Source organism: Xiphophorus maculatus, chromosome 12 (assembly GCF_002775205.1).
Source record: "Xiphophorus maculatus strain JP 163 A chromosome 12, X_maculatus-5.0-male, whole genome shotgun sequence".
In the NCBI taxonomy this organism is placed as follows: Eukaryota; Metazoa; Chordata; class Actinopteri; order Cyprinodontiformes; family Poeciliidae; genus Xiphophorus; species Xiphophorus maculatus.
In genome coordinates, this window is record NC_036454.1 from 10,128,553 (window position 1) to 10,151,490 (window position 22,938).

General features: G+C 37.7%; 1 protein-coding gene across 2 annotated transcripts; it reads right to left on the reverse strand.

Moving 5' to 3' along the window:
- Positions 1–1,987: 1,987 nt before the first annotated feature.
- On the reverse strand, positions 1,988–22,448 carry ndufs4 (NADH:ubiquinone oxidoreductase subunit S4). Of its 2 annotated transcripts, XM_023343180.1 has the most exons (6): positions 22,336–22,423; positions 19,614–19,741; positions 19,309–19,387; positions 4,314–4,486; positions 4,127–4,200; positions 1,988–2,196 (listed from the first exon to the last, which is right to left on the reverse strand). In XM_023343180.1, exons 2-6 carry the CDS (start codon positions 19,700–19,702, stop codon positions 2,093–2,095), a joined length of 519 nt encoding a protein of 172 aa, XP_023198948.1. In that variant the 5' UTR covers positions 19,703–19,741; positions 22,336–22,423; the 3' UTR covers positions 1,988–2,092. The 2 variants fall into 2 exon arrangements, with proteins under 2 accessions (XP_023198948.1, XP_005798461.1); XM_005798404.2 differs by lacking the exon at positions 19,614–19,741 and having other exon boundaries at positions 22,336–22,448.
- Positions 22,449–22,938: the final 490 nt, after the last annotated feature.

A 22,938-nucleotide genomic window follows, 5' to 3' on the forward strand; every position in this document is an offset into this window, starting at 1 on the left:
CATTTAGGCCCGGTGAAAACTTCAACAAACTTTTATATGTAGTTGCAATCTGGACAAACCAAGCTAACATTTTGGTGTGTTTGGAACAAAACTACCCTTCTGAAAGAAGACCCTGCCCACAGTTCAAACATAAGAGTGATGTGATGCTTTTAATCTTGGCTCTGGTTGAGGAGTGGGTTAGCACAAGGAGTGATAGCATAGCCCATGTCCCACACACAACTGTATGGTTGTCCTCAGAACACCTGCAGCTCAGTCCACCCCTGGTGAACCTAAATGGGCTTTACATCATACTCCTTTCAAGGTTGCAATAATCCCCGTTGCTTCTTCATTTGTTTCTTCCAAACCCTATCCTTCCACACAACTTTCCATTGATTTTCTTGGAAATAGCACTTTGAATTACCAGCCTCTTTTTGCAGTGGTATTTCATGCCTTGTGGAGACTGTCAGTGACCTCACCACACCAGTTGTAAGATATAAACTATATTATATGTTGACTGCGTTTTGCTTTTCTAACTTGTGTTTTTCATATTATATTTGCTCAAATATTGAATTTGAGTTTATATTAACTGTTTGCATTTTCCTTCTGGCAGATTTGTTCTTTAGTAGAAAATTTTAATTTTATTCTATAAACCAGAGATGATATGAATGAATTATGTTTGACTAAAAGTGGATGACAATCACCAGAAACTCCATCCCAAATAGTTAAATGTTTCCTCAAACTGTAGAATGTTTAGAGCCATACAAAATGCTAATTTACTTAATATTCAGCCTTTCAAAGATTGTTAATCAGTCAAATATCACCTTGTTGAAGATGATATTTCAGTGTTTTTACCTTGTTTACTTACCTTCCTCTCTGTGTGATTTGAAGTTAACAGGTTTTAGCCAACTGACCGTTTCTGTTGTCAAGCCAAATTATGTTAAATAGACAACTTCCCCTGACAAATGAATCAGTACTTGGTAAGATAAAACCAGCCTTTGGATTTTAATTCCTCAAAACATGATAAAGCAGATTCAGGAGCAGGATGTGCAGCTTTATGGAGGAAATGGAATATTTGAGCTTTAAAGTTTTAGGAGACAACTTCCAAATTACTCACAACAAACAAGCAGTACATTTCTCTAAAATATATAATAAAAGTTACATTAAAAAGGGAACAAAGAGCTTAAAAATGCTAATAAAAAAAAATGAAACTATAGGTAATTTTAGACCCAGAATTGAAAATCTTGGTTTATTTCGGATCTACAAAACAGCTGAGACACTGAGCTCCTTTAAATCAAGGCTAAAAACCTATCTGTTTAGAGTTACCTTTAATTCATAATACTGGGAACATTAATTAATATATTTGATGATTATGGTGATTGCATTTAAGAAAATGTCACACAATATTGCTTGTTTTATAATTGGTTGTGTTGTTTTTACCATGTGAAGCCCTTTGACTTGCCTCGTAGCTGAAGTGTGCTATATATAAGTCTGACTTGACTTTGAAGGCATAAATGGAGACTATTAATTGTAGGTCTTTTTAGGACATTTTAAGAAACTGAAGAGAACTTGCTTAATCTTCTGTCAATGTAAAGCCATTTATACTTTCATAAAAAAAAGCATCAAAGGAAATCAAAATTCACCTTTAATTGTGCCTGGGTCTTTAAAAGCCTCCTAGGAGTTAACAGTTTGGGATTGTGCTCAATGGTAACCTCACTGCACAGATGTTGTAAAAAGACTGTTCAAAGCTCCCATTTAAAATTCCTCTCTTGCAGCTCTCCAAACAATGAAACAATCAGGGAAATGGGATAAAAACAATGTCCCCGGCTTTGGCCTCCAGATACATTTATCTGTGTGTTTAAACAGGTTCTCTATGCAGTGAAACGTACCACTCTGTTTCGCTGTTGCGCAACTCGACCAGGAGATCAGACACCTCATTAATCAGCGAGAATGAGTCGGGTAGTCAATTAATGAGGTGAATGTTTGAAGAGTGAAAGCAATAATGACCCAGTTGTTTAGTTTTCTTATATATAATTATGCATTTATTGACAAGAATGAAACAAGTCCGCAGCAGGACACACGCAGGTCGGGACAGGAAACAGATGGATCCTTCCGTTTACTTTGCGGACCTCCGGGTCCTCTTGTCCCAGGAGAAGTTCGCCCCGTACGATTTCACCCGGGGCTTTGAGGTCCTCTTCTCTGTGACTTCGTAGCTCCAACCTGGCGGGAACAAAAGACAGTAAGTGGTGAGCGGTGAGAACGCCCCTTCCGTTCACTGGACGGGCTCCAGCGCCGATGAGGTGTCCGGCGGACATTTACAGGCCACGTGTCTTCAGAATGTCTCTACTGATTTTCATGGCGCAATAAACAGAAGAAGCCAGTTTTCTTTACTTGGTTTCAACAAGCCTCCCCAGATGGTTTGGTTCTCTGAGTCAGTCAACTTGACCGCTGCTAGACAGAAAACACATCACTCATGTTTAACTGCCTATTCAGCTCAGGTTGAATCATTCCAAACTTTCTCTCTTTTGTGCCTCTGTTTTTCGGAGGCTTTGTTTTTTTTTTTTTATCCGGATTTAAACAGGTGATGTATTGCAATCGTCTTTCTACTCTCCGATGACAGTTGCTGTGTTTACAACAGCGAATCAGCTGAGCAATAAAGAGCCCATATTATGCTCATTTACACATATGAGTTCACATATTCTCCCCAGTTTGTCATGTTCCAACCGCAAACCTTGTGATTTTATGTGATAGAACACGATGGTACATCTTTGTGAAATAAAAATACATATTTTTTTCTTTTTTCTTTTATTTCCTACACATGAACATCTGAAAAGTGTAACATTTCAGTCCCTTGGAGTAAAATCTTTATAGAGCCACTTTTCACTGCAGGTCTTTTAAAATGTGTCTTTAACGACTTTATTTCGTAGCCAGTTCCTGCTTGAAAAAGCTGGAGCTCAGCAACATTTACTGAAGAACGTCTGAGAACAGTTTTTTAATCTCGCCACAGATTCTCACCTAAATATTGATGTTGACTCTGAATAGATCGTTGCCCCACATGACTATTGTTTGATTTAAATCATTTTACTGTTGCTCTGCTTGTATATTTAGAGTCATTGTGCTGCAGGGTGGCAAACTTCCAAACATATCTAAAGTGTCTTGCAGCTATTAACAGGTTTTCTTGCACTATAAATAGATATGCCTACCTTCCCCGCAGCATGATGGAGCCACCACCATGTATGAAAGTGCAAATGACATCTTGAGGTGGTTTTTAGCGATGTGCTGCATTATTTTATGTGGGGCAAGTTTCATTTTGGTCTGATTAGGCCTGCAGTCCTTTTATTTCCTAGGGCTAACTAGATCTCACACGACTTTCATTCATCGTTATTCCTTTAATCACTCTTCCATAAATGCTACTTTTGTGGAAAGCAGAGTAATAGTGATCACCAGATTCTTCCACCCGAGCGGTGGATCTTGGAAGCTCCTCCACAGTAACCAGAGGCAGGAGAAGTGACTGAGATGAGATGTGTAGTAATGAAGTAATGAAGTTCCCTCATTACTAATGAGGTATGTGAATTTAGATGTGTGAATTTGGTTCATTCACACATCTAAAGTATATAGGGGTTCAATTAATATGCACTGCACACTTTTCATATTTTCAGTTCAAATTTTTGAAAATCACACGTCAGTAGTTCTCAATGCAGAATGTTTAGCTTTTTGAAAATGTTAAAGGCTCGAGGAGAGTGAATACTTTTGCAGATCACAGCACACAGAATAAAGAATTTGACCTGCGCAGCTGTGAAGTGGGAAAGTATTTAAAAACGTAAATATACTTGTGAAGCATAAAACCTATTTAAATTTGGTTCATTCATACATCTAAAGTTGTCAATAAATTATGTAAAGTGACATCAGGTAACACTGAAACCAGAATTTTATTTCAGTGAAGTTAAAAAATAATAACTAGGGAAAATACAAAAAAAATAAAATGTAGCTGGTCATGATCATCAAAATTACTTAACCGAATCCTCTATAAACCAAAATAATAAATAAAAAGTTTATACTGAAGCATAATATACACAATCAGTTTAACCAAATGTCTTACATACTTCACAGCCTTTATTGTTCTGTTTTCTGTCACTTTTATGGATCTTACCATTTTTCTCAGCAAAAGCAATGGCGTCTTCCTTTGAGGAGAACGAGAGCACCATGTTGGACAAAGGATCGGCCCTTAAACACAGTGGAAAGAAAACATCCCAGGAGAGAGACGTCATAGGACACAATTAAAATGATTGTGATCCCACTTAGCAATGATCCAGATTCACTCAAAGTGATGGACTTACGTTGAGGCCCAGCCCATCAGCGGGTTCTCCCACCGCTCTCTGGTGTCAAAGTCCATCTTCCACTTCTTGGTGCTGTTGATGCCAGACTGCATGGCTGTTTTGGCGGGGACAAAGATGTGAACCTTGCGGGTTTTGATGTGCTCCTCCGGGACCCCCGTCAGAGTTGTGATGTCCTAAGGGAAAAGGAAGAAAAGAAAAACAACAGACGGTGACGAAAAGCAAGCTTTCGACAGGAAACGAAAAGTGAGGGTCATTTTTAGTGGCTGGTGGAAAACATAACCATACATTATAAAAATGCACAGACTTCGGCTATTTTTGACTGAGCTTAAAAGAAACAGTTGAATCTTCTTAAACAGAGAAATATGATTATGACCGAATAAAAAGCTCTCTTTTGGCAATGATTCCTGTCAGCTCATGATGAAGTTTTAGCAGTCAGGTTCTCCGTGTTGGGCGTTTTACATTCACAGTTTGGCTCCCTTGGCAGAACACGGACTTCCATATAAAATTTGACAGAAAGACTTCCCAGAGATTTTATGGAAGGGACGATGAGCTGATTTGTGGGTCAAAACATGACCAGTGAGAAAAACAACAGCTAAGTTATGTTTCATAAATCTAACTGAAATCAAAATTCCTACTATTTAAAAAATATATATTATTTATACAAAACAGATGAGTCAATTTGTCCCAATGATCCAACTTGAAGTTACAGATCCTCCACATCATATTAGATTAATTATTAATAGATTTCTGGGGGGAAAAAAGAAAAGGAAAAACAGAAGTTGGAAAAATGGGTTGATACTGAGCAGTCACAGAAAGTTTTTGTTGCCATAGTTACAGACATTTAGTCTTTCCTGAAAAGCATCGATGATGGCGCCAAAAATGTGAATCCAACTGCTCCACGAGGTCATCTGGAGGCAATCCCAAACTTCAGGCCCAGAAGAAAAAAACTTGTTTTGACTTCAGGAAAATGTTGGTTGGCAGCCGAAATGGAAATATGCAATCAACTGTTTCATGTTTTTCTTGTCCATCATCAGACTGGAGAGAATTATTTCCACTTTAAATAACAGGGACGCTGAAGAACAGTAAATTGTTATAAATCTGAGGAGTGAACATTTTTATAGGCGCCATAAAGCAAATGAAATGTTTTGGTTGTGTTTTTATCGTTTCATTGATATGATGGATTTTTTTTTTTTTGACATTCCTCATTTTGAATCTGCCCCTTTTGTGTGTTTTGACCTGCCAGGATTTTAACTTTGGTTTCTTTTTATTTCTTGATCTGGATAGTTCATTAGAAGCAGAAAAATAGAAACGTATTGTTGTGTCAGCCAATAGTTTTACTGCTTATGCCAAGTTGTCCTCAACCACAAAATTTTCAGCTCATGGATTTCACTTAGTATAATTCAACAGTTACAGTAGCAAAATTTTCTTGGGTTAAAACTGTATGTGAATTATTTGAAATTAATTTTTCTAAGTGGTCAAAAACATATTTAAAACTAAGCTTACAAATGACCTTTGGTTAGCTTTTTGATTTTGTGTAAATTTGTGTATTTTAGAATTTAATAAAAGTAGTATTTTGCAAAATTACAATACTATATAACAGACAAATAACGGATTAGATGGTTATTGTCTATGGGGAACATCTTACCAGTTACTGTTCTAAGCTCTTGTGCAGAAATATCACTTTATTCTCCTAAAACACTACCTCAATACTGCTGGACACGCCAGCTTAAAGCAATGGAAACTGTGCACTGAGATGTGTATATGTGTCTAAGTACAATTAAGTTATTATTCCTAACCCTAGCGGTTTTAGGTCTAAAGTGGACTTTTAATTTTACCAAATAGATTTCTGATGCAGATCAAAGTTGAACTCTGGTTCACCTAAAATCTTAGGTCTTGGTTCGGTTGAAGTGAACTCTGAAACAGTTTGAATGCCTATGTGGATGCAAGCAGATATCAGACTACAGAGCATTCTGGGTAAACACAACCAAAACAAACACACAAGTTTAGCACTAGCTAAGAATGGCTCATGGTTGTTCACCAAAGACAAAAAGAAATCCTACAGCCACTAAAACCTGACGGAACTCCATTTTTGTTTATATTTCGTCAAGAAAGAAGTTGCGGTCATGCCTTCTTTATTTCCTTCAATGGTTGCTGGTGGAGCACCATTGGGGAGGTGCTTGGGGAGGTGGACAAGTTGTTCAAATGGTTTGGTTTGCTTTCATACAGTGCAGTGTGAAAGTGAACCGCTCCAGCTGAAAATGGAACAAATGTTCCAATTTTGGTACTCAATCAAACCAAATGAACAATCAGGGACAAAAACATCCCCAAACATCTTTAAAATGAAGTTTACAGTGGAGGGCTCTCCTGAGAGGGGATAGGTAGCTTAAACAGAACTAAATACAAAACATGTACAAACTTAAATATTGGAGAATATTACAAAGGAAAAGCAGAAGTTACATTTACATTATAATTAATTTCAACTTTTGCATTTAAGCAGCCACAGCCTAACATACCAGATGTTTATCACCAGGCTGAAAGAAAGTAGGCCAGTGTGACAATTGGAGTAGGTGGGACCTGGGAGCCCCTTCAGGCTCCTATCAAAGATCTGGTCCAATTCTTCAGGGAATTAGCAAACAAGCACTGGGAAGTCGGCGACAAAACACAGACGAACCTCCCAGCACGCCGGCAGCAGCCACCCAAAGACTGAGGCCTTTCCAGGAGGTTCTCCTTTCAATGCAAGAATTTTACACATTTCAATGGCCATTACAACTTCAAAGAATCTAATTTTCATCATTGTCTGTCATCTGCCAGTTGATTTGTAGAGAGGGGGTCATTTTCCATGAACTCCACACAAAAGCCCGCCTTTCTTCTTGCCAAGGAGCCTCCGATGGCATCTAAGCCCAGTAAATTACAGGTCTAACTGCGAAACTACAGCTTGTTTTAGTGAAACACCTTTTTGCTGTGCTTAGAGGCAAGTACAGCCTGAATATAATCATAAACAAGATCTGCACATTGAAAAGATTGTTAAAATGAAAAGAAAAGGACAGACAAAAGGAGGAGGGATGGGGGGGGGGCTGGACTTCACAAGTGCTTGGTAATTATTTCCGGCTGCCCTATCTACTTAACCTTAACAATTCCTTCTTGTCACAAAGAGGAGGAAAACATGTTCTCCTCACCCAGAGAGGGTAATGGTTCATGACACAATAACACACAACATAGTGTTGCATAGCAGCAAAAATGATGTTTTTTCACCAGCTTGGTGATCGGAAATGTGTCTTGAATTTAGTTTTTATTTTCAAGGGTGTTCAAAGATCTGCATTCCCATAAATGGGAGAATAGAAACCTTTTGAAAGTCTTGGAGTGGAGTCACAAACCGAAAACTTACCCTTCCTTACATTTAAACATGAAATAAATCATATCTGCAATCAGAAACTTTCTTTTTGGCGACTTAGTTCTGGTGGCTGGATGCAGGAAAATCTTTCTTTGAGCCACACTAGAAATGATGCCTCTGGGATTAGCAGGTCAGACTATGGTTCCGCGTATGTAGTTACATAAACCATAACTGACACATGGGGCCCATGCATGGTACACTGGTGTGGTAATTTGTCCAGATGTAGCAGACCTTAAATCATATCGTAGGGAGTGGATCTGCACATAAACAGAGCCAAAACAAGAACTCTGCCAAATCATTGAAAACCTTCTGCTCATTATCCGGCTTTGCATGTAGAAATACAAGTCTAGACCTCTATGATACTCTTCTTGCATTACACCCGAGAGGTAGGAGGGTTATCGGCATAACAGGCTCACCCACAATGCCCGGATTCACAAAGGAGGGGGGGATGATTGTGCCTGGAATGTGGTGTGTTCCCAGGAGGACTAGAAAGGGTTGTCACAAAAGGAAAACCCACACGGTGGGCACTTTTTTTTCTGCCATGTACAGGAAGCAAAATGAGAACTATCAAGTTTGACACTATTCAGAGGGCCTTCACAGGGCCCTACAATACCTGGCTGGGCAGACAGAATGGCGGGCTTTAAGAAAGGAGGGTGGGGGAAATTGGCTGGCAAAGTCTTCGTCACGTGAAAGCGTGTCAATATTTCTGACACCTCCTGGCTACGGGCCAAATAAAAGCACATAGGAGGCTGTCGCTGTGGGGCTGCTGGCCCACCAGACTGCTGAAAGCTGGTACCCCTAATACTCCAACAGAGACCTGGAGCTGAACACTTCTGGGTAAACAACAAAGAAATCTCAAAGTGCTTTAGTCTGGAGGAAAGAAAAACTGCTGGAAAGAAGGGTGTTGATAATATGAGCTTTAAACTTTGGGAATCTTGAGCTGACGGTGCTAAACGCTAAACCAAACACCTGTAGCACTCATGAGTAATGTTAAAATTTAATTAGCTAAGGTTTTTAGAGACAATTAGATCCTCATGTTGCTCAATAAAAACTGAAACTGCATTACATTCCCTGTCGAATGTTTGGAACGTTTGACGGGGAATGTTTGGAGTAAAAGCCTGAGTTTCCTTTCCTCCTTGAATGTCGTGTTGGTCCAAGTTGAAAAACAAAAAAGCTCAGCTGGCTCACGCTTTTGGACGCAAAGGGCTCCAGGAAATTCATTCTCTAGTAACAGACATGTGAACAAGTGTCAATATGAAGGCTGAAAAATACTGAAGGCTGTCTCACAAAATAAAAACCATGAAAATATACAACACGGCAAACAAATAAAACGATAAACAGAAACAGACCGAAAAAGTATATATGGAAAAGTACATTTTGATTTCCATTTAATTAGAAAAAGGATCCACTGTGAATGATGAATTGGACATTGAGAAGACGCATTTTACAGAATCTGTTTTAACGAAGGGAACCATGAAATGGAAAACAGTTCCAACAGGAACTTTATTGCTTTGGAGTCGTGTCATGGGCCTTCAATCAAACTAAGGAGAACTTAACCATTTACATCATACCACTTTTTAATGCATCCTAGACAACTTTTTAATGTGACATTAAAAATAAAATAAACAAGTCATAACTAAATAAGTACTTGATTCATCTTAAATACTTCCTAAAGTGTCAGGAATACTGACTATGGACCATAATGCAATGGGCTGAGTGAGCTGTAAGTAGAGAAATTATGACTGCAGTTCAGATATTCACTCATTTTTCTACAATGCACAATTACTAACCAGTCAATGCACTGATTATATTACAGAGAATTCAGTCTTAAACTTCCCCTATGATGTTGTTATCAACATTTGCAAGAAGAAAAACCAAACTTTTAAAGGTAGATTCTCATAGATCATTTTGCCAAATAGGCACCAAACATGGTTGGACAAAAGCTAGCGGATGGGACTGGATGAAAATATTAACACGTAACCAGGCATTCAGCAGAGGTTCCTATATCTACAACGGGTTTAAGTTTTAAGGTTTTGCCTTGTTGCAAACCTGTTTGATACCTTCATCTGTCTATAGTTTAACAGAATCCAGTGCCTCTGCCCATGTCTGTCCGTCAATGTTCACTTACTAAATTTTCTTCAAAGAGACAACATAGAAAATGTGCAAAGCGAAGACTGACATGTAGCCATGAGACGATTAACTGCCGTCTGTTTAGAGGAAGTAGGAATCTGTCTGAAAAAAGGTTGTCAGGAGACACGACTTTACCAGCTAAATTCTCAGAGTCTGTTAATTTATTTTTAGCTTCAGGGATCAAATGGCAAACAGCAGAAGTGTTGTGTTAGGTTTCAAAGTAAAAAATAGGAATGCCTGCATAGATCCACTCAAATAATGTTTGAGAGAAGACAAAAGCAGCAATTATTCCTCCATCTTGGTAAATCAATTTTGATAGCCTTATGTCACTGATGTGCTTCATATCACCTACATAAGTCTCTCAGCTGTTTTATTTGTCTGGCTAAAGAAAATAGACAACAATGAGCAACTTTTTTTGACTCTGAACTGGACATATAGGCAGCCGCACTGTCCTTTCCTCTAAGTGTTCTTCCAGCCACCATTACCCTCGTATCGTTTAACACATCTTGTCAGCTTCAGATGATTTGCAGGTGAATATCCACATTTCCTGCAGTTCACTTCCCACAGTTTATACAAAGGAATATTAAACCCAGATTTCTTCCTCTCAGTGATCTAAAACATGGCCTCTTTAGTCCTTCCGATATTATTTGCAGACCGGTTAAAATGAAAAAGGAGATTTTCTGTGGTGTGTTATGCTTTTCTGTAAGCGATTGAGCTTCGCCAAGACAGCAAATGTAATTTAGACCTAGAAGTAGCTTGCCAACAATAAAACATATGGAAAAGGAAGAGAAAGTGAACAATCAGATATCACTTTTGGATGTGTGTTTGAGAAAGTCTTAATACAAATCAGATGAATTACTTAAAAAAATTAATTTTGATTGTGGAAATATCTACTGCCTGGAGGACAAAAATGTAATCAGACTTTCAGAACTGTGAGACTTATGGGTTTGACTGTTAAAGGTCTTTTAAATTTTATTAGGTTTTCTCTAATCATTGGACCAGTTTTTTTTCCTTTTTTTTTTAAACTGTCAGTAAAAGTAAAGTTATTTTCTTTTTTTATTTTACCAACATGTTTTTTCTGACTGGAGTTAAAGGCAATTTTATTGGCTCAATATCCCAATCAGAATCTGATGGAGAATCTTTGGAGGGAACTAAAGATTAGGGTCATTACACAGAGACCTTCCAGCCTCAAGGAGTTGGAGCTCCCCAAAATAAAACATCACAATTGTTAGGAAACAGGCTATAAAACTGCTCAGCTTTTACATAAAGGTTTGATTGATCTAATGCCAATAAATAATTTATAAATTAAGGGCAGTGCAAAGCAACAGGTTGGAAAGGAGAAATGCTGCATGGCTCTGGGCTCCTTACAACCAACAACTCTGGCCACTGTGGAATCTCATTAAAAAGAACTTTAAACCATAGAAACATTTTTTTATTTTGTTTTTAATATTTAATGATAAAGGTTCTATATTTCCAAAAAAACTGCATGAAAACCTTGCTGTTAATCCCCCAAACTTATACTGTGAAGTGAACTTTACACACCAGTACTCAAACCACTAGGAAAAAGCAGAATTACATATCTAATTAAAAAATTCAATGATAAATCTTTCCATCTCCTAACCCTTGAAGACAGCTTTATTTGTTATGATGATTGTTACCTCTCCATGAACTGCAGCTTATTGGGGTAAAAGAAAATACAGAGGAATAATCCTGACAGAAACAACATGATTAACATGTTTTTCTACTAATTTTATTGGTTTAGATCAGTGTTTCCCAATCCCAGTCCTCAGGGGCCACTGCCCTGCCTATTTTAGATGCGCCTCTGTTCCAAAATACTCGATTCCAATGATTGCAACTCCTTTGCATGCCATCAAAGGAGCATTAACAGGCAGTCGGTGATTAACAAGCAGAAGCCTGTTAATCACCCACTTATTCAAGTCAGGTGTGTGGCTGAAGGAAAGCACCTATACATCTGGTTCCTGATGAACCGAATAGAGCAACACTGGTTTAGCTAAATGTTTTATAACAGACATTACACATTCAGCATTTAACCAATCTGAATATGATCATTATGAGATTAATGCCATTCACTGACCTTTCTCTAAACTTCTTAAACATGAGGATTTGATAGGCTTGTTTGGATGTGACCAGTTGTTTATGTATCTTTCAAACAAACTGTATTACTGGCAGAATAGCAAACTTTTATTCCAAGTTTAAATTAGAGTAGACACTAAAACTACAACAGTGCTGGTACATGGCTTTCTCAGTTGTCCAACTTGTAAAACTTATTCATTTAAGCTGATATTTCCAGCTGGCTCAGCAGATAGAGACAAATAAACACGGCCAGCAACATTTTTGAGGACCTTGTACAAGAGTGACTCTTCTACCAAGCTGTAGCCTATCACAGTACGAACACCTGTACACCAAAACTGCAGCTCAGCGGCCTAAAGGGGCCGTAAGGTCAGCCTTGCTGAATGATGTTGAGTCAGCATGTGCTGAAAGCCCAAACACATCACCCTTAACCCCACACCGGCCGGCCCACACCCAGACCGAGAGGCTCACTCATCAGCCTCCGCCGGTTCCCACCTTCAGACAACTTTGAAGAGTAAAAAGCGTGCCAATTACTGATTGGACATAGGAGGGGGGGCGCGTCTAATAGAAACAAATATTATTTTGCTTGCTCATGTGTGGGAGTGATCCAACACTGGAGCAAGAAGCAGCTGGCTCGAGGGTCATCTCGGATCTCGCATTACACAGTCTAGTGAGAATCGGAAGAAGGGGACAAAAGGAAATGTCTTTCAGGGAAGAGTTGCACAAAGGCATGCCTGTTTGTTTGGGGGAACATCTTAATACTATATAGGAAGTGAAACAACTTACTTGGAGGTGATGGAACCAAATCCTGGAAATTATACTTTTTCTGTTTTGTATATTTTTACTTTGTGGACTTTGGGAAATGGACTCAGTAGCCATTTTTCAGAATTGTTTAAAATTATGTAGCAACAGTATTTTAGTTAAGTTATGAGATTCTCAGACCTTAAGTAAAAATTTCACAGCATTTACCCCACAGCGTAAGAGACGATAGCCGGAACTAACTAAAATCTGCAAATACTTAAGACCCCCTCTAGAACTGCCTATTCTTAACAGCTTAAACATCAAATATGCATTAATATAAATTAATAAGCGCAGCGGAAACAGTCTTAGGACTAATACAGGAGCATTAAAGTCTTTGTTATTTATGCGCTTGGTGGTATGGCCAATCACCACAGAGGAAAATAAGTAGCACTCCTCAATTGGCTGCTTTGCAAAAGGCAGGTCAATAGCATGTCGAGAAGCATTGTGCCCCGTATTTCAGCTTTGCAAGTTGCATCATGAGTATTTTAGATATACTAAAACACTCTATAAAAGAGTATCTATAAATACTCTATACTCTATAAAAAATTCTGTTAATAGGTGGATTTTCACAAATAATTTGGAGTTCCATTATACAGTTTTCTTCTTTCTTTAAAAAAAAAATAAATCAGCAACTGTGAATCCCTTGTATAATTTTAAACAAAACTGTATGTCATCTAATCAGTTATCAATAGCAAAAAAAAGAACTATTTCTCCTATTACCTAAAGTAATTGAACATAATGACTAACACACTTACAGAAGTGTTATCCATAACATTTATTTGATGTTACTTTGATATATCAAAGTGATGAATGAACTCCCTCTAAATTTATGAGTAGCTTTTAAGTTTGCACTACTGAGAATATAGCATAGAATGCCACGGGGGGATGTATAATGTGTTCAAATCTTGCTGTTTGTGTTTTTATATTTATTTGTTTTTGCAGTCCCTGATATCTCCAAACAGCTGAATCCATCTTTCTTTTAAATGTTCTGTCCGCCAGTTGAACAGCAATGGACGGCAACAAGTGCGGGAGGGGCAGTGCTGCATTATTCTGCGTTCTGTCCAACCAACCAAAACAAAAAGAATATCCAGAACTTAATCTTGTGAAACCAAATTAAACAGAACAGAACATTTTTGAAACTACAGCTTTATGAGACCTCAGAACACCTCCATCCCATTAATTACTATCGACCAGGTTTTGTTTCCAAACTACTATTGTGATTGAAAACATTTTTCAACAGCTGCATCTTGAGGAAAGGTTTTACTATGAAGTTGAAGAAAAGTCCTGTTATTTTCTGGTATGTTAATAAGATTACATGCCTGGTATCAATAAGATTTATCAGAAATGATGGAGCAGTTCTCCTTACCTGCACCCTACGATGGTGCAACAGTCATATGAGTCATGCATCATAGCTGTGACCCATTCGTTTCTGTTACTGATTTAGTTGTTTACTTTCTTACTCATGAGGAAAACTTCAGAGCACATTTTTGGAACCTTTGTCAGATTGTGTAAAATCGAGCGGGAACAAACAAATTTTGAAAGAGGTTGGTTGCCTTTATCACTAACGAGCAAATGCAAGTGTAGGCAAACAGAAGTGACACACCTTTTTCCACTTCCAATCTGCAAACACAACCAGACACTTCCAATATGAAGCCCTCACTGACAGCAGAAGAGTCCTCTTAAGAGGCTGGTTCTCAATGGAAGAGAGCGCTAATAAAGGAAATACCTTTTACTGAATGATGCATAATAAAGCCTCTTGTCTGGTACTCTTCAAAGACTAACATCCTCTGACCCTCTACACTCCAAACTTGAGCTGTGAGATCTTTTTTTCCCCCTTTTGGATAAACGCGCCGTATGAGAGGTTCAACCAGACAAAACAGACACTTAAGTTGCTGTGTGCAAAGGAGGGAGGAAGGGTGGGAGAGGGGTAAAAACGGTGAGGGGAGTCGGGGTAGTGAATGTGGTCTGCTCCATGGTAGGTCACCCCGTCTGCGAGAGTGGTCTGAATCTGAAAGTATTCACCTCTGTACTGTAGACTTCAAAGTGCTGCTGCGACGCATATTTACATGCATGAGTTACCCGGACTGCGAGTGGGATGCAAGTAAAGTTCACGTATATGTATATGGATGGGCTTTTCTCTTTTGTTTACAAATAATAACATTTAAAAAAAAAAGATTACAATTTTAAAAAGTAAAATTTTCTCCCCCATTTAACAGCTGTTCTTTTGAGGAAAGATTTTTGTAGCAATCCAGATTTTGGCAAAAAAACAAAAAAAAGTGAACCAAAACTCCCAGTTGACTCCATTTTGAGGCCAATTAAAATCATCCTACATGAGAAACCCTGTCAGTCAAGATAAATGCTGACTGACAGGCGCAGGATCCCTCAATCTGATTCTAATTTAGGTCTTTAAAAAGAACCAACAACATGCCTTTTGAGTCAACTACCTTACCGCAGTCAAACCCAACATCTTGTGCACAGATGTTATGTCAATTGCCAGGCAAGTGGTGTGCACCAAGATTCACTAGAAACCAAGACTTTTGCATTAAACAAAGCATGCCAGGAATAAAATGGCCCTACCAATCTAATACTCCCTCTTCCTCTATCCACCTTTTTTCCTCTTCGTCGATTCCTCGCAACCTAATAACTGTCCTCCTCCGTCTTGTAAAACCCCACAGCCTTTAGTGAACTCTATAACAAGGTTTCAACAAGCGCTTTAAGATTATGGTGTTGTCTTTATGTGGAGAGAGAGCGGAGCGGGCCGTGGCTGAAGCAGGAGTAGTAGACGTTTGGACACTTGTGAATAAGCGGGGGTACAAAGTGCTGCTTATTGAGGCAGTTGTTATGGCTGTTTCTGCAGAAGGGGGCCGAAGTGTTAAAGCAAAAAGGAGCTGACTCTAATTGACTGAGGTCACAGACATTCCCTGTAAAGCTGCGTATCAGTGGCCAGCCAGCAGGACCCTGGGAGCTGCCCAGCATGCTTAATCAAACAGTAATTACAAACAAAGGCGCGTCGGCCCGGGCGCTCCGGGGAACAGCCCCGGGCACTGGAGCGCCATCACGCATCTTTTTTGCTTGGGATCCGTCCAAAACGTCTGTCAGTCACGTCAAAGTTTAGTTAGTAATAAAGTCATAATTCAAATTTTACATTTGATAAAGTGGGAAAAAATATCAAACACTTAAATTAATTAAAATGGCAAAGAAAGTATTCATAAGGGAATCAGAAATTATTTACATTGAACCAATAAAATAAAGGTAGAGTTTGGCTTTTAAAATCCTGGAAGGAATGCTGCTGCAGCATAAGTCTTGAAAAACCCTAAATACACAGCCAGAATTATATTTTTGCGTTAGAATGGCCTAGTCAAAGATAAAACATGAGTCTAGTTGAAAATGTTCTCCAGTCTGTAGCACCTGAGCCAATATTGCAAAATTCCATCACACCTTTCTTGTTTGTAAAATAAAATTTGAAAACCATGCTTTGATAGTAGTTTATAGCATAAAAACACTAAAAATAAGTTTAAGTTTGAGGTTTTAAAATTATAAAATGCTTAAAAGCTTCAAGAGGTTTTTACTTTGGTATATTGGTATAAATTGGTTGATTTTAGATGCTTCAATGACTAATTATTGTTCTCTGTAACAATCAATATCGAGTGAGCCTTTCCAATAAATTTGTTCGCATTCTGGGAGAGATGGAAGTTTTTGTCCTTCACCTCCTAAATTTGAGTGTAATAGAGAAGGACAGAAAACCCATAGAGATGCGAGTTCCTGTAAGGGGTTGCATTTTCTTGGACAGATGAGAACAAAGGACAAGATAAGCGAGTATCACAGACAGAAACATTCAGACAGTTTTTGGAGTGAATTCAAAACATCACTTGCCCTGCTCAATACTGCAGCCTCATCTAAATGAAATAAGCAGAATGCCACGTTCTCCTATGGCTGGCAAAGAGAGGGAGCGCCCTCACCCGACATAACCTCTCCAAAGATCGAGATCTTTTTGCCGATTGGTCTCCACAGAAAGCAATTTTCACTTATCGACGGGCTGATGGCCGACTAGAGTGCCGACATGCTCCCAAATGCCCGACAGGAAAAGCACTCTTGCTGCCCTCTTCCATGTGAGATTGAGACCACTGCAGTGTAATCAGCTGAGGCCCTCTCTTTTTGGCCCGTCTGGGTGAGCATTAGAGTACTTCCCGCCGTCGCCAGCAACAACACACCACAAAGGAAGCTCTGTGACCAACAACACTGAGGTGGTCACTGTCTCCCTCCCGCCACCCAATTGAGTCTCACAAACTTTTTTTTTTCTTTCTGTGCAAACTCCTTTTCTTTAAAATCCCTCACTGTGTTTTGGAGGCCCTTTTTTCTCGTCTCTGCTGGTCCTCTCGGCGGCCCCTACTGAGAGGACAGAGACAGACACTCCGCCTAGCCAAAGGTTTGTCTGCCAGTATGGCCAGCTTTGCTTTGAGACAAAAGCACACCGATGCTGCTCACACCGCCCCCTGGCCATTCAAAAAAAAAAAAAAAGAAGTTTTAAAAAAAGTCCAAAACAGACTCCCTCATTCCTCCTGAACTAAAATTTTTTTGCACTTATTTTCTATGTCCTTGGTGTTTCACTAACACACCACAAACTTCAAATGCTTTGTTCTAAGCAGATGGTACAGCGCTAACTTTGGCCACTTCAAGCATCGGTTTATTTTGTGTTCAAGTCAGAAAACTGCACATTTTTATCCGTCTTGTATTGTTCTTTTTCTTCTTTGTCAACCAACATAAATCATTAGAACCATACGTGCCGATAAGAACCCAAAACATAAAACACGCAGAGGTGAGTTCATGTTTTAATTAAAAAATGATGTAAAACTCTGAGCTGCCTGTTTCTTTCCTGAATCAAAACAAAAGCAAACAATTTAATGTAAAGGATGAACACTTTTATAGTGAATATTTTAATTTAAATTTAACAGAAGATAAATCTCTGTTTCCATTTATCAGTCAGCGAGAGTACAAATGTCTCAGAAGTCAAATGCCAAACTGAGGTCAAATACTAATTTACTAATTTAAATATTTACAAGTTTGCATGGAAGACTTGCAAGTTACATGTGAAACTACGATGACCTCCTATTGACCCTGGTTTCCTCTGTCCACAGATTGAATTTTTAAAATCTAAATGACATTAAATCAAATCAAATCAAGCTATCTTGTCAATCTGCTGTGCATAGAATCGTAGTGCAGCAAAATAAAAGCGTGTCTTTCAACATCACTAAGTCAATAGAGGCCACAATTAGGCTTGCTTGGTAGGTATCAGATCAGTAAGCTATTTTAATAGGAACATTTTTTTTTCACAAGGATCATTTCTATTTAATTATCATAAACGTCAATTTATCTTAATTCTAGCTCTAACTCTGCACATTTCTAGTAAATTTCAGTTATCTTAAACCAGCACAGTCAAGTCACAGTCCGATGGTGCTTCAAAGAACTTTTCCATCAAAAAAATGAGTTATGAAATTTCACATAAACTGCTTACAGGCTGATAGGCTGCTCATTTGTGGCCTGATTAGTGGGAAAAAAAAACATAGCAGAAGTTAATTCACTATTACATGAGGTTGGTTTTCATGAGTTTCATAAATATAACTATTATTTAAATTTGCATTTTGTATTTAATCGAGTTATGTCTGTCTCATATTCAAATTTGGTTGATGATCTGAAACATTTAGTGAGCTAAAAAACCCAGAGGAGATCAGTAAGGAGGCAAAATATTGTAGGTCACATTAAAAAAACAAAATCTAATCTTAAACATGGCAGAAGAGCGAACATCATAAAATGATAAATATATTCTGATCCACATTTAGAGTTGTGGACCAGAATTTCTCCACAGGATTCGACTCTGGCCTCTTAGTTTGCTTGTGAGAATCTGCTGAATGCAAAATGTGATGCTCAAACAGACAATTTATTTGTTGGCCTATTTGATATTCATCTAACACCCTGTTTGACCTGCAAAAGAAAAAGTTAATTTCAGACATCGAGTGATACTGTTGATGATCACAGCCAATATTTAGTCATTAATAACCTGGGCTAAGGCCAAGAAAGAGCTGCTACTGGATGTGATGAACCAATGTTACATTTCTCTCACTCTGTGCTCAATATAACATGAAACCTGATTGGTTTATGTAATGTTGGACAACCACAAAACTGTACAATATCAACATATATTTGAATAATAAAGAAAACACCAAAAGGCTCAAGAAATTAATCATCTGTAATTCTTTTGTTGCTCTACAAATTACATTTTTTCCGTTATAAGTGAAACTAGATTTGTATATTACTCCCAGCAATTCTGCCAAATTGCTGCCAAAATTCCACTCAGTAAGCTATTCAGTAGTTGTAATAACAAGTATGGCTGTGCCAAAAGGATTAATGTGAGCGTTGAGCATGCACACTAATGACGAAACCTGCCATCAAATTGTTGCAAAAGCCTACTGTCCTGTTGAAGCTGATTAAGAGTTTCCAACTGTTTACCAAGAAAATAATTGGTAGACGGCAGATCAGACAAAAAAAAAGCAGCTATGTGTCACGTTGAAAAGCAGGGATTCTTACCAATTTCTCATCAACAGTAATAAGTTGCGTGTCATGTTCTGCTTTCTCTGCCAGCCTTGATGCTGATGTGCTTGCAGACCTGAAAAATCAATGAATGGACATTATACTCAACAGCCCACTACAAAGCAGGAAACTACACAAACAAGTGGCATTCTGCAGCCACCGACAGTCTTGGAGGATGGGGTGGGGTGAGGGTACAGGGAAAAGGAAAAGGCTAGGAAGGAATCCCCCCCGCCACCTATTAGTTCTGTCTGGTGAATCTCTGGCAGAGCCTCGCTCTCATCCTAATGACGGGACGTGCTTACTGTTGGCTGCTGGGTGACTGGCAGGCGGGGACTGTGGAGCTCTTTGTGAAAGTGCAGCCGTATCCTGACACTGAGCGGCGCAGGGCCATCTCCACTCAGCCAAGGAAGGGCTCACTCAGCATAATGTCCTAATTATCAAAATATGACCAAGACAATTTGTAGGAATATTGGCTACAAAAGCATAACTTTACTTTTCACAAAAGAGAACGGAAAAGGCGTGCTGTGCTTGATAAAATGCGCTGATTGTTTGACCAGTAACTGCACATTTTTACCTCAACTGCTTACATCAAACTAATAAACCAATCTCTACCACAGCAACGCCGCTGCACATTGTCACATTAATTAATCAAAAAGCTTGGAGTGTGCACTACTTGGATTTTCTTTGTTTTTCTGTTAGGCCTTTCACGGTAACAGATTTTGCTGGATGATAAATTGTCCCAGAAGTTATTGTGATATATTGCAATGTTGCTGTTCTGAGACCATTTTCAAGTAATATAATGGTAATGATAAGATAATAATGCAAGAAAGCATTCTAAAAGATAAATAAAATTTTAATTCCTCTAGAAATTTAACACTGGAATTGGAAGACATTTTAAATATCCAAAATAAATAAACAAAACAATAGAAACAACAACAAAAAAGAATTATGAATAAAATTGTCCTTCGAATGTACGGCAAGTATTACCGATAAATACATTCCTAACAGTTTTCTGATCTTGTAGAATGAGCGATATTCTAATGTTGTTTTGATCTGTCATCTGGTATTTAAAAATAATTATTTCTGGACGCAACTAGGCAAGGTTTCAAAACAACGACAAGCTTTGATCTACAGTCTAACATCTCTTATGAGCAAACAAAAAAGAAGTTTGAAGATACTTTTTTTTCCAGCTGTAAATAGCACTGAGCACAATGTCCTGTGAGAACCTCTCTTCCCTTCAATTGTTGCTGCATACTGCCAATCAGCTGTCTGAAAGAAGCTTATTTACACTTGTCCTTCACTTGCAAGACCGGCACACTTGTATGTTTGAAAGACTTTGGTCACAAACAACATGGATATTAAAGGAGCTAAAGAAGCACCACCTTCCATCTACTTAAGGAAACACTATTTTGAAATTAAAATGTATGAACTGTATGTCTGTTAGCAGCCAACTGCAGCATGGCTATGATAACTTATACCTCATTATATAACTAATGTGGTGGGATTAGAAACAATTCCAAATACTAGTTAATGTTGACAGAAAAAGCACAATAACCAAAAATAAATAGATAAAATAAATAAATTTATATCAACAACAAGTTGTCTTCAACAGAAGAAAATTTGTTGAATTTGTTGGAATGGTCCAGCCAAAGTCTAACCAGAGTAATTTGAAGATAGCTGTGCAACAGATATGCACTCACAATCTGACAGATTAAGAGCATTTTTGCAAGAAAAATTAAAATAAAAAATTGCAGCCTAGTGAAAATGTGTCATGAAGGTATACTTCTACCAAAAAGACTGCAAATGCTGTAAAAAAAAAAAATCAAAAGCTGCTTCAACAAAACATAGTTCTATGTTTTAACTATGTTTTATTCTCAGTTATATGTGGTTGTATAAAATCTCTGCAACCACATACGTTTTATAGGTTATATGTCATAGTCAAGGTAAGATGTGACATATTATTTAATTATTTTTCCATCACAAAGTCCAGGTGTTAAAAAATAGGGGTAGTAGACTATTTACATCTACTTTCTAAAAGATAACTTAAGCCATGCAAGATAACACATTTCCTTTTAAAGAGATCATAGTATGTCTCTCAGCATTAGTCAAAAATCAAACCAGCTCACAGCCTGTTCACCTTACCGCCTCTGACAAACACAAATGTTACTGCTGGCTTACCAATCATGAGATAATTATGTTTCTTCAGACAAAATCATGTTTGATTATTAAAGAAACATTCATAATATTACAGTGAAAGAACATTGTGCCAAACTGCGCAAATTCAGACTAGATCGACATGCTTCACACTAAAGGAATTAAAGCTAATTTTTCAGTGGTTAAGTACTTGTCAAGTACTTGGGTTCCTAAAATTGACATACACCAGTATGAATACTGGTGAAGGCGATTTTTAACAAAACAAATGATCATAGGATCTATATAGCTTGTTACAACATAATCTAATGTGATGAGGTAGATAAATATTGTAGTTTATGTCCGATGACAAATGTTCAGTGCTGTTTTGCTTTAACTTGCTACCTTACTTGACTGTAAGGTTGAATGAACTTTGCTATAAAACTACACTCTGTCCCATAACGCGCCTCATTAAAGAAAAGTTCACCATGTCGCACCGATCATTACAGATGGTATTTTTCAATACGCAGCAGAAAAGAGCGCTTAATTGCGTTTGCTCCTAAACTGATATGTAGCTTAGCTTCAGCTAATTAGCTACCTCGCAGCGTTTGCGAAAGGACATTGACATTTATCTGATACACTGGAAAATGACGAAAAGAAGTCGATAAAATATTCTGACATATAACTAACCCCCAAAAGATATATATTTTTTTCATTTCTGTTATTTTTTTTATATATAAATGGTTAGTTTCCAGGGTTTTATTTTAGCTTGGGGCAGACTAGACTGATCGGCCTGGGAGGGTTTTCCACATCTGAGCTGAAAATTCCATGAATAATCCCAAAAATGGAAAGACAAACGGATATAAAATTATATGAAAATCAATATTAAATTACCTGGCTGGATTCAGTAGGATCCTGGAAGCTACGTTGCTGAGAGACAAACGACCTAAACCGAAAAGTGACATTGAGGACGCCATGTTTGTTGTTAACAATTAGGTACGGTAGCCGCGATGGAACAAGTAGAACGAAAGAACAGTACTAAAAAATTATAGAAAACTAATACATATGGGTAAATTTACATCAATTTAGCCTTTTTGAAAGATAGTAAACATAGTTCTTTAGATATATATTTAGATATCTAAATACATAGTTGATTGAATATTGGTTAATAACAATAATAATACTAATAATACTAATAATAATAGTAATAATAATAATAATAGTTAGCATTATTTCATTTCAATAATTTCAATATCTGTGTCATTACAGATTACCTTCGTATGAATGAATCTACTGTCAAAACAAGGTGACATTACTATATTTCTTATCAACACACAAAGTTATTTTTTAATTAATTTGTTAAAACTGCAGATATGACTTTTAAAATATGAAAAACAATATCTTTGATAAGAAATACTTATGTCTAAAATTATAGTTTAGTAATGGCTTGTTTAAAAGATTCACGATGTTTTGTAATTGTATTTTATTATGATAAAC

What these genes read in the sequence shown, in the direction of transcription:
- ndufs4 (XM_023343180.1), bottom strand. Translation starts at nt 19,702, where the DNA reads ATGGCCCTGCGCCGCTCAGTGTCAGGATACGGCTGCACTTTCACAAAG. An exon ending in CAGTCACCCAGCAGCCAACA is followed by an intron (nt 19,388 to 19,613) that starts GTAAGCACGTCC and finishes TTGATTTTTCAG; the next exon opens with GTCTGCAAGCACATCAGCAT. An exon ending in TGCTTTTGCTGAGAAAAATG is followed by an intron (nt 2,197 to 4,126) that starts GTAAGATCCATA and finishes TGTTCCCGCCAG; the next exon opens with GTTGGAGCTACGAAGTCACA.